This window comes from Dicentrarchus labrax, unplaced genomic scaffold, assembly GCF_905237075.1.
Source record: "Dicentrarchus labrax unplaced genomic scaffold, dlabrax2021, whole genome shotgun sequence".
Classification (NCBI taxonomy): Eukaryota; Metazoa; Chordata; class Actinopteri; family Moronidae; genus Dicentrarchus; species Dicentrarchus labrax.
The window spans coordinates 16,951,020-16,963,567 of NW_026136701.1; the positions used below are offsets into that span (position 1 = coordinate 16,951,020).

Genomic DNA, 12,548 nt, shown 5'->3' on the forward strand with positions numbered 1-12,548 from the left:
TTTTTTTAAACACTGCATTCATTTTTCCAAGGTCATAGTATGACTGTAACAATATGCTCGACCTTAATCAGCCCATGCTTTGTTCCCATCATGTATAGGTTATTCCTGTGGTGAGAGGCAATGAACAGTGTGAAAGCTATATGATAAACAAACAGCCAGTAATAAGACATGTGACCATACATTTGCTCATCCGCCATGCAGATGATTGCACCCTACTGCGTCTTCATGGGGAACTCAAAACACTGTAAGCTGCAGAAGATTAACGGAGGAGACCGTGTTCATGACATATTCCTAATCTCCACTCCATTTCCAATCTTTTTCTATTCATCCTCCTAAAAAAAACAGAACAAGCTTTTCTTTTGAAAGGTTCTCTCTGAAAGGTTAAATGTGCCTTTAAGCCAGTTACTGTATCTCCATGTCACTTTTCCTGGTTATGGTACTCATCCCTGGCTATGGAAATCTTCTGATCCTTGACATCCATCTGGAATGATTAATATCCACCTCCTGTAAGTCTTGCAAGTGCTTGGCAAATGTCATCCATTGCAGGAAACAAAGCAGACAAGCTTATTAACATGGGACAAATATTAAGCATCTGTAGGGGTGTAAGTGTTCATTCACCGAGCCATTTATGGCAGCTAAGTATAAAAGATGATGGTGTCATTTTCTTAGAAAGAGCTTGGCAGGCTACCATCTTAGCTTGAGTGTCATTCAATAGCAAGTCAGTTTTGAAGACACTTCTTTTCATGGATTTACTATATATCAGTTGAATGATAGGAGTCAGGTGTCAGTAGCTATTAAACTTCTTTCAGGGAAGTGAGAAATTTGCTGTCATTCAGAAATTTGGCAAAGGTTCATGTCCTAGATACAGAGTCTGCAAGAAAACTAAAGAATATTACACTGAAAGACAAATTCATCTTATCGTTGCAGATAATGATTTGGAACTTTTTTAATTCCTGAATCAATAACTGGCTTTTCACTGGATGTTGTTGTACACCTTGATAAATTAGCTTTCTCTGGTGTTTTACGTTTGACGCAGAATAAGATAAAGAAGCCAGCGTTCACACAATACATTTTGCTTGACATAGTGAGAGGAAGAGCATTATAATGTACCCTAAATATCTGCAAGAATCTAGGAACGGGGACATTGAAATCCTATATCTGTGCAATGCATTTCCCAAAACTCATGTAAAACAAAACAAAACACATAAATTCAAAGCACATGTATGTTTTGAACACTTATGGTTTCATATAGCACGCATGACTTCACATGTGAAGATTCTTATTTCAGTTTGATCATTTCCATATGTACATTTCTGGTTGGTTTCCACCCACATTTTCACCTTTTCACATACCCCTGACAACTGTATTTGCATATTTAATCTGCATGTGAAAGGCTACATGCAAAACTACAATTCGTGGGTGAAAAATATTATCCTGCTCATGGAAAATAGGGAGATTTCACATGCTCCATTCCTGAGAAAAGCACTTGGGATTGGAATTGGAATGACTTCTCTTCTCTGCTTCATTTTTAATCATTTCCATTTACTGCAGTCGTGATTTGAACACAATAAACGTCATATACAATATATCCACCACTCTTCCTTTGTCTTGGAACAATTGGTGAAATCCCTCAGAAGAAGCTATTTCCAGTTGGATCGGGGTCAGATCATCTTCTCTGAAGCCACTCTTGTTGTCTTGACAGCTCACCCACTCAGGTCTCCCAAAGGTATAACCCAGAAATAGAGTAAAGGAACAATTCTGGTCAAAGAAACTTTGTCCCTAACATCCTGAACACGGGTTACACGTACACACTGCTGAGGCAGAGGCATTTATCTTGACAAACCTCATTCTTCCACCTTGATGTCTGTAGAGGCCACTTTCATCGAATGTATGGCTCGCAAAGATACGGCAGCGAGAGGTAACCAATGACTTTCACTGACCTCCACAGACAACTTAGACATCACTGTAACTTTAACAGGTCTCTGTCATATTGTCCTGTGACCTGGAATTGACACAAATGCCAGTAGTAGTTTTTTCCCCACAAGGGATTTGAAAGCCAGAAATATTTGCCATCTGGTGAAGTATACATTCAGTCATTAAATGTCCCATTTTGTTATTGTCAGCCTTATAAAACCCAAACAAGGTTCCTTGCAAAGGATGTTCAGTAAGAACTTTACACAAGATTCACTGCAGACGATGAACAAATTGTTCTGAAATGTACAGTTGACCCAAATAGAGAAAATGCAAAACCATGCAGCAGCAGCACACACACACACACATAAAGTACACAGTGTGTTTGACAGTAAACAATGTCCACAGTGTCAACAAATTCCTAAGTAACCAAAGTGTTTTGCAACAAGACAGTGGTGGTAGAAAAAAAATCACAAACAAAAACAGAGCTGGGGGAATGTGTAACTAATGTCAATGTCCAGACCAGAAAAGAGCTTGCACACCCATATCTACCAGAATGTTATATGACAAAACAGTCTAACCACAAAGTCCATTTAGCAGCTGTTCTTGTGCTTTCAATCATATCACAAAAACCTTGTCTAGCTGTAGATGTTCTAATTTCTAAAATATCGTTCTGAGCTCTATTCTCATCTTCAGACTGAAGGTTCATCTAGAAAACACCACTTGACAAAACACTCTCACCACTATGTCTGTTCTTTTTGTTTGTCTTTCAAGCTTAAGAAGTCTCACTGTGAAAATCAAATTGAAAGCTTCACAGCAGCCTCTAAATGGGGAGTGTTTTTGTTAGCTACTGTTTCCAAGGTCAAGAATGACCTTTGAATAACGGACTGCTCTTTTTATTCCATTTTTCTTTTTCATGTTATGTATTGCACTGCTTATCAGTTATCAAACATTAAAATAGCATTATGTTAGATGTGACTAGGTGTGTCGATGCCTTTAGTAAAATAAAGAAAAAGTGCAATTAAAAAAAGGTTTCTGCTAAAACTGAACACAGATTTCACATTTATATGAAATAAATTCAGATAATGTTTGATACATGACTTTTTATATTACATGAGAAATACAGAAGGGTTAGACACTATATATCATGTCATCAACATACATCACCACCAGAATCATTTAACAGCCCAGTGCGACTAATGAAACCAAAAGGGAACATTTAACTGATCAATAACAAACAGCAGTTTGTGAAAAATGGCTGCAAAAAGAGGGGTCACTTTAATGCTGCCCCTGCACTGTGCAGAGATCACAACCCAGCATGCAATTTCAGGATAAACGAGCGCTTGTCAACAGTGACTGGGCGGTTAGTACTGTCGCCCCACAGCAAGGCCGTTCTTGTGTGTGGGGGTCACTGTGTGCAATAGAAAGATTGCTTACTGCTCTGCTGAGTCAAATTCAGAAGATGAATGTCCCCAATGAGGATCAACACAATGTAATTCAATAAATCTTTACTTCTTATTGACTTGTGAAAGCAAGAGAGTAGTACAGTAAAGGGGACAGGGTAGATAGAGGCAGATAATAACACAGGGAACAACGAGAATGGGGTTTTAATCAAATGACTGTGATGTGTCAACCATCTGTGCTTATACAAGGTTACCTTGGAAGTGGTGCTGCAAAGTAGGACTCAGCATCCAAATGTCAGAAAGAAAAAAAAAAAAGAAAATGAAAATCTAGGATGAAAAATGTGAGATTAAGAAAACCAAAGAAAACAAATATGTTAACTTGGGGATTCAAATTATTTTTTAGTGTTAGTAGTATAGTAATCAGTCCCAGCTAGTTATGACCAAAGGAGGGCGCTGTGGCTCAGCTGCTGGCTCCCCTTTTGGTAATTGACAGCACAGAAGTTGACAACTTATAACTTAGGCCTGAAGACTGACATCCTGCCCCTGAATAAATAATATTTCTTCCTAATTAGCCATCAGAGTGTAATCTTTGATGCATGAACCTTTCCACTTGTGAACACAAAGGATACACGTTTGATGTTAGAGGTGTTTAATTGATTGTGAAAGAATGGAACCAAAACTGAGCGAATGAACTTCAGTATGTTGTCTCTTTGTGACATACATACTCACACTAACTCACACACAAACAGGAAAAGCATAAATGTTGTTTATTAAGGCTAAAACATTTGATACAAAAAATGTTTTAACGGAAATCCTGCTGTGAGAACAGTGTTTATATGATCCTTACTAAATAAGAATTTCTGCCAAACAACATGGCAACAGAGTCTATGTTGGAGTGAAGCCTGTACAGACTGGCACTTTCACCACTTCTGGATCCCACATAAGGTCCTAGTTGGACAGGGGACTGTATAATTACATGCTCTCGCACTTCACTGACTGCCTTGTGGATCTGATAATGAACACGTCACATCTACCAGGAATCCAGCTGGTGTAATAACCACTTTATTTGTATTAGCATTGGCTTGAAAACATTTTATCCTAAGTGCTGGTAAATGATCACAGTGTCGCCACAGCTCCAGAGCCATAGGGGAGTTTCTGTCTGTTAATGCAGTTATAGAGCACTGAATGCACTTAATACTGCAGTTTAAAGCAGTCTAAATGTAAATAAATGGGTTGCCCCAAGAGTGGAAGGTTCTACTGCTTCCAAGTTGATTGATTGACAGATCTTTTAATACAAGCGTGAACATTAGATAACAATTACCCCAAAGAAATTGAAGTTTTCTGATGCTATTATTGGTTGGTTTAGGTCAGAATTACCATTAAATAGCAGGAAACAAGCCCATATGTTTTAGAAAACCCATAACTCAAACTCTTTAATCATGTATGTAAATATATATCATTTTTCTGTGGTTTATGATTACTTTGACATTTTCTGTCTCTAAAAATATTCCAAGATATCATACATATATATAGATATATACATATAAATATTTTAATTGGTAACTGCTGAAGTTAGTCATACATAATCATACATATTGTGACAGCTGATCAATTCTAATGAACCAAACTGATGTTAGGAGTATTTCTTTATTTAAATAAACAGTTGATTTTGGAACAGTTTTTTCATATTATATAATATAAAGTAGGTCTAATTAAAGACTCATGAGCATCTCATTTTACAAACATACAGTTACAACAAAGCAAAAACCAGTAGTTGGCCCTCGTAAAACTGCACATGCTCAAATAGATGTGGCAATAAACAATTACCATCATTTTCACATGAATGATTCAAACATTGTAGATGAATCAAAGTTCATATTCAACATTCAGATTTGTCAAGTAATGGCTGAATGATTTAACCTTCTTGTTGTAACATTTTCTTGTCAGGAGGGCAACCTGGTCGATTTCAGAGTGTTTCTCCTTTTCATCATCCACCTATTCCTTCTGAAAATAGGGTTCTCTGTATCTTCCCTAACTGGATTTCACACTTGACCGCCATTACAGCACATACAGCAGGGTGAGATATATTGCTTCTGAATTGAACTGCTGGGCAGTGACACTTTGGACACTTGATTAATTTTACCTTCCTGTTTTTGTGTCTTTCAGCCATAGATTTCCCTCTTGCCAAATAACAGTAATATTGTTTTAGCAACACATTTGAATTGCACTACCACTTTAATTGTTTAACTCTGCTTTTATGCAGGCTTTTAAAGCACTGTACAGCAAATGCTACGGCTGCACTGAAGGTCATCTGATGGCTCCAAGTAACAATTGGCATTGAACACAGATTGGAGGCTTTCCAAGGTACATACCAGCCACACAACAGACTAACTCCAAAATAGCAAACTGCACAGGTCTTGGATGTTTTAAGAGCTTGACTGTATACGGTTGGTCATGTTGTGAATTGCTGCTACAGCCTGTCAATGGCAATCACCTGGTGGGATCTGAAAGGGGGTTGGCGCTGAGCTATGCAGGGCTGAATCCATTTATACTCGCAATGACATACACAGTTTCCGTCTGTGTCTCTTTATGTAGGTTAGCTCCAGCTAAACACTGACTACTTCAGTCATGTGCTGTTTGAAAATAATGAGGAACAAACTGCAGCCATGACTTATTATTTCTACAGCACGCACTAATCCGGTGATTATTTTATGCTCCGATGTCCCATCCCTTCCACAGCAGACCAGGCCACAGTCAGTGAGTGCAAAAGAAGCAGAGCAAGCCTAATTATTTATTTTTGTGTGCACTTCTCTTAATTGTATTTAAAGGATGTGATTTTCTTAATTTTAGGTTATGGTTTAGTGTCTTCTTCTACATCAATGAACAATATCAACCTGCATTAATATATCAAGAAGTCTGCACCAATCACAAAACAAATCCATTTTAGAAATTGTTATTGACACATCATGATAATGTGAGCTACCACTTGATCCAAAGCCAATACTGTCTCTAACATCATCCCTACTAATGTTGATTTAATCCTTGAGTTAGTTCATAAAGATTTGTGCTTGATTCACGTGAATAGATTTAGTATTAATCATGCATGACAACTGGGTTGTCAAATCATAATTTCCAGTATGTCATCACAGAGTGAATGAAATCTCACTGCTCACTCAATATTCATATCGACTCAAAAGTCTTTGCTTTTCATTATGAATGATAAATCTCAAAACTCATTCATTTACTCTGAAAAAGGTGTGTTTTAAAGTCAAATAGACAAGAGGAATGTATGTGGTGCAGCATTGCAAGCCCAACAAGTGATGATGAAGGCAGTGCTTTGGATGAGCTTCATTGCAATGGATTTGCCGAAGCTCACCATTTGCCACTATTGACTTGATTGGGTGCCACTTTTGTCATAGGAGATGGGTGGGAGCCCATGCTTTAAATACAAGCTCAGAGCAGCTGTCGAGTAACATCTTTCAGTGCAAAGACAAAGGGATGTAATCAAGAGATCATAGGTGATTACTCTATAAAGAAGAACAAATTATTTATTGATACAAGTTGTATTGATACAAATGTTTATTTAAAAAGGTGATAGAATGAATTTGTATATTGTTAAAGGATTGTTCAAAGTCAAACACTCAAGTCCAGCCCAGATTTTTTTCTTTTAGCTTTCACTCTTAGTTTATTTATGGATGGGTCATATATCATCCTCCATATGTAAAGAGATACAAAATTAAAATAGATTGCAGCACCAGCATATAAATCAAAAATTATTTTTCAATCCATACTGTGCCTACCCCACTCTCCCTTTAAATTTAAAAATGACAACAAGTAGAACAAAGAAAAACAAGTAAAAACTCTGAGGCTTTAACTGCAGTAAACAATATTTTACGGAGTAGTCTTGCAGGACTGTGGGCTGTCTAAGCCAAATTACTCAGTCCTTCTTATTATGATAATTATGATTATTATTTATGACTTCAGGCTTACCTGCTGTCATGAAATTTAAATGAGCTGTCCCACTGTGACCAAAGAAATGATCCAATCTTTATCTTTATCATCCACTTCGGTTTAGTAAGTTTCACACACCAATGTGACATTGCATGTAACAGTCGCACGTGTTATTGTTAAATTTTATTGTTCCACCGTTGTGCGGATTTCCAGCCGTAGCTCAGCCCTTAGGGAACTGGCTTGGGAACTGGCTTGGGAACTGGCTTGGCAACCGGGGGGTCACGGGTTCAAGTCCAGAACGGACCACAGAGTGGAGTGTGGACTGGTAGCTGGAGAAAAGCCTGTTCTGCTTCCTGGGCATTGCCAAGGCCATGAACCCCTAACTGCTCCCAGGGTGCCGCTCTCCACTATCTCTCCACATTTGCATGTCTATAATCCCCATGTGTGCATGATTGTATGTGTGTGTAAAAATATATTAAAGTTCAAGTTTATTTGTGAAACACTGCCTCATACAGAAGCAGTTTATGATGAGACAACACACATATACCAACAACAAGAAAAAAAGCTAAGTAAAAGTAAAAACTAAACAAAAAAGTACTTTCACTGGATGGGTGTTTCATACTTAATGTGCATAAACACTGAATACTATTGTCCCGTGACCTGAGAAATCTGCTGGGTTGATTGACTAGAAGCATGTCAGATACAGTATGTGCTTTTTTAAAATAGTTTTTAGGTAGATACACAGGTTACAGTGTGAATGCACTGTGTTTTTGGAAAGTTATTGGAAAGGCATTTGATTAAACATCAGTATCAGTTCCAGTATTTGTGAATTCAAAAAAATCAAAGCAACTATGATTCTAATATGAATGTCAAGCATGACCTTTGGAGGCGGCTCCACTCCATTAATTTGCAGATGAATTGAATGTTTGTTTGCTTGAGTTATTCGCACTCATGTGTTCTTTATTTTATAACAATAGGAACACCAAAAACATCACTCTGTCTGCCACTCTGTCTACAAACTCCATCTCCATTCAAGTGTGAATGGCAGCATCACAAAGTGGCACTTAGTGTCATCCCAGATTACTTTCTTGACTTCTATGTTCTTGACACTTAGCTTCAAGAGAGGCTTGTTCACATATAACGACACTCGAAAGTCCGAGATCAGACAGAAACAACATTCTGTGGATCCTATTTTAGGGTGGATTTGAGTTTAATGCTCTGCAAATCCCTCTGATCCGACCAGATAAATGGTCACCATAAAGGCTTGTCCTGGCACATCATGTGCACAGTGAATAATACTGTCTCATCGTCAATTTTGAATAATAATCAGGAATAATTGCTGGGGAATTGCAGTTCATCATTGTGGCATTGTAATTTAAACAACTTCACCCTCCTCTTGACCAGCAATCATAATTTTCTTCCTCTCCTCCTCACTAACCACCACACTTCACTCAGCAAGGTCAACAGTCCAAGGTAAGGGAGGTTATCTGAGGGCTCACTTGTGTTGATGGAAATGGCCGAGTTAACAGAAGGTTCTAGTTCTGGGATTTCAGCCAATATAGTTTTGCATCATCCATATCCTGATGATGTACACTCACACACACAACAGCCATTGTCTTAAATAGAAGCACAAAGGCATATCCTTTTATAGTCTTCCCCCTATTGTTGGCAGTGTGGCATGGAAGGGGGGTGGAGATGGCATCTGTGGACAGTGGATAAAGGGGCCTAGCCTCTAATGTGCCACCTTCACCCACACTGTGCTGGATCCCTCTGTTGTGTCAGTCCTCCCTATTGTCTCCTGAGAGCGTCTAGCAATGGCCCCTAAGAAGAAGGAAGAGCCGAAACCTGCAGCAGCACCCCCCAAACCCCCAGAGCCAGAGCGCCCCAAGACCCCGGAGTTTGACCCCACAACAATAACGGTAAAACAGAACAAAAATCTTCCATAGATTGAGACAGTTTGGAGTGTTTTAATCTTTGAAATTACAATTTTTTACTAAACAGGAAATTACTCTTGAAATTCCATGATTTTTTAAATTGTTAGTATAGTAGAATTTCTTTTTATCTTGCCATTACACTTTTACTAGTAAGTTCAATGGTTACTATCCAAGCTGGTGTTTAAAGAGCATCAGAGACCCCATGTGACCTAAAGTTGGCACTACAGGCAAAGCAAGACTGCTCGGTTATTTGAATGGGTTATGGTTATGCTGGCAATTTGTATAATATTTTGTTATTTCAGCTCTTTATTAAACTTAAAACATGCATAACCAATTGTATTATAGAAGTTTTGACTTCTTGTTAGGGGGGAGTTTCAGAAGCAAACTAGCTGATACCAGACATCATGGAAAGATCTTCTGCTGACTTGGCCCCTTCTCAATGGATAAATGTTTTCCTGGTTGAGCGAGCCGCCACCATGTTACAATGGAGCGTGGTTAAAGCCACAAAATATGATTTTCATTATGTCTGTGAATAGCAGACCACCCGCACCATTCCTCTGAGGGAAAAAGGGTGGAAAAACCGGGAGGAAGAAAAATATAGATAATTATATCCATCGCCATCCATTTTTAAACATGCTTAGATAAGTATTTGGATAATATTTGTACAAAGTTTCATGGAGGGGCAGGGGTTTGTAGATATCCAGACATCCGACAGAATCTGCCAGGAGTCCAAAACATACATGGAGTATAAATAGTTTGTGGATGGATGGATAACATAATGATTTAATTATAGACACAGAATGACACATTAAACTGGAGTGCAAATCAGATTTCAAAAGTGAACTGTTATACAGATAGAGCAGTCGGTTTAACATTCATATCCTTCTCTGCTATAGAACATCAAAATACTTTTTTTTATAAATTATTTATATTGTGTGTATATAATTTAAAGAATATGTTGGTCTTGTAAAGCCATAAAAATTGAGGAAAACGTTCTCAGCAGAGTCTTCATTAAAGTCTTGAATCTTCTTCAGGTTTCACTCAACAAGTGGTTGATGAATTAATAGCTCATGTTTTAATTTTGTTCACCTCACTAAATTGACTTAATAACAGTTTTTTTCCCCCTTACTCTTCAAATCAAGAATTATAGTTTGGGTAAAAATTGTTTGTCACATATTGCATCTAAAAATAACTCAAATGCAGCTGACAGTAGCAGACAGTACTGCAAGAGGGGGGTGTTAGACCCAAGGTCACTGATAAACAATGCACAATGATCGGAACAGATGCAGACTGTAACTTGAGCTGTTGGAATGGCACGATAAAGGTGGAGTCAAGCTCATGCTTAACGGGTTGTTCTCTAGTTTTTTATTTATTTATTTCCTCTGCTGTCAGTCTTATTCACCTGCCTTGGGAACTATATTCCTGAATGATCAGCAGCATCTAACCTCCTTGTTTGTCTCTTTGTAGCTGGAATTCACCCCAGAGCAAATTGAGGGTAAGGTTGTCATTATAGTTGTCATTGGTGTTGTATGGACTATTTATAGAAGGAATGAATGGTTTGGGTGATCAAACCCTGTGTGATAACATGTTCAACAACAGCTGATGATAGAGAGGTTCAAGGATATACCATTATTTCAAAGTGAACACATCCATCGAAGTTGATCCCTTTGAAAGGAGATAAAGGAACATGTCAATCAAGGTAGCTTGATAGGCCCATTATGCATCATTACTTTGTAACATCTTCAAGGTCTTTCCTCAAAGACTCTGCATGCATCCTTGGATCACAATGAACTGAATATAAATCAAAAGGAATAATGTTTTTCTTTTTGTTCATAGACTTTAAAGATGCTTTCCAGCTGTTTGACAGGACACCAGCCAACGAAATGAAAATCACTTACGCCCAGTGTGGGGACTTGATTAGGGCTTTGGGTCAGAATCCTACCCAGGCAGAGATCATGCATGTCCTTGGAAAGCCCAAGGCTGAAGGTGGGTTGTAGGCACAATCAACACACTGAGTATTGTCTATGTGAACAATCAGATTGGTGTCAATACTCTGTATTGAATATAATTCTGTTTTATTTTTTCTTTATTTTCCACAGACATGCAGACCAAGATGCTTGACTTTGACCAGTTTCTGCCCATACACCAACACATTTGCAAGGCCAAGGACTGTGGAACATTTGAGGACTTTGTGGAGGGTCTAAGGGTATTTGACAAAGAGGGGAACGGCACAGTAATGGGAGCTGAGCTCAGGCACGTTCTGGCAACACTGGGTGAGTTGAACAGATCTTACTGTAAAACTGATTTTATGAAGCTGTTATTTTAAAGACATGTAAAGAGTTCTCCTGGTTTCTTCCTTGCGGACCACAGGTGAGAAGTTGAGGGAGGACGAGGTGGAGCAGCTAATGCAAAACCAAGAAGATGCCAATGGATGCATAAATTATGAAGCTTTTGTAAAACACATTATGGCATCATAAAAAGGGTACCTCATTGTCATTCTGGTGCTACATCGCTCTGCATCATGAAATCAATATGAGTGAGTAATGAGTTTGTTTCTCCTTCGCTACAAAACCAAGACCCTGAATTCTTGACCAGAAAAGATCTTTATGTTTCTGTAAATCCCATCTTGTATATTTCTCATTTCCATGCATCTCAAATGGATCTATAACTGATCGTTATTTCACCTTGTTCATATTGTAGGTCATGGTAAATAAATAAATTCATTTTGATGGTGTTCTCTTTTTCAAAACGATGCTCCTTGGATGTGTCTGTATCCTCTATGGGAGAGTTTGTAATGTTAGACGGCTGATGTGCTGCACAAGTTATTAAAGAGAGAATTATACACATTATATGTCACTAGAAGTTGAATTCTAGAGACGAAAAGTTAATTAGAAATTAATTAGAAAAACAACGTTTTCATCATGGACCTTGGTGCTAAGAAACTCTGACAGTGCTGGGAGTGGGAGGCCACAGAAGTGAAACATTTTTCTTTTGCGTGATTTCATTTTCTTACTCACTTATCCACCAGGTGTATGATAGACAACACTTAATTTTTTGTACTAGAAAAAAAAGAAGAAAAGAAATAGCCTCTATAAAGGGTATAAGCACTGGGTAAATTAAATGTCAAATTAAAAGGTAAACAAGGAAGGAAAGAAAGCCATTCCAAAGAAAGTTTTTTCTTTGTTGTTTCTTTTAGACAGTACTTTTATCAGGAAATAATTTAATTGCACTTTTTAAATTATGAAAGTATACAATAATAATTAGTATGAGAGTATACAATTATAGTTTTAAATCATTTTTTAAATAAAATTTTAAAAATACATTTTATTGTATAAGATAATAGTTCGAG

General features: G+C 37.8%; 1 protein-coding gene across 1 annotated transcript; it reads left to right on the forward strand.

The window, feature by feature from the left end:
- Positions 1 to 9,002: 9,002 nt before the first annotated feature.
- myl13 (myosin, light chain 13) lies at positions 9,003 to 11,928 on the forward strand. Its single transcript, XM_051408768.1, has 5 exons — positions 9,003 to 9,184; positions 10,667 to 10,694; positions 11,036 to 11,185; positions 11,299 to 11,472; positions 11,570 to 11,928. The coding sequence occupies exons 1-5, from the start codon at positions 9,080 to 9,082 to the stop codon at positions 11,674 to 11,676; spliced, it is 564 nt and encodes a 187-aa protein (XP_051264728.1). The 5' UTR covers positions 9,003 to 9,079; the 3' UTR covers positions 11,677 to 11,928.
- Positions 11,929 to 12,548: the final 620 nt, after the last annotated feature.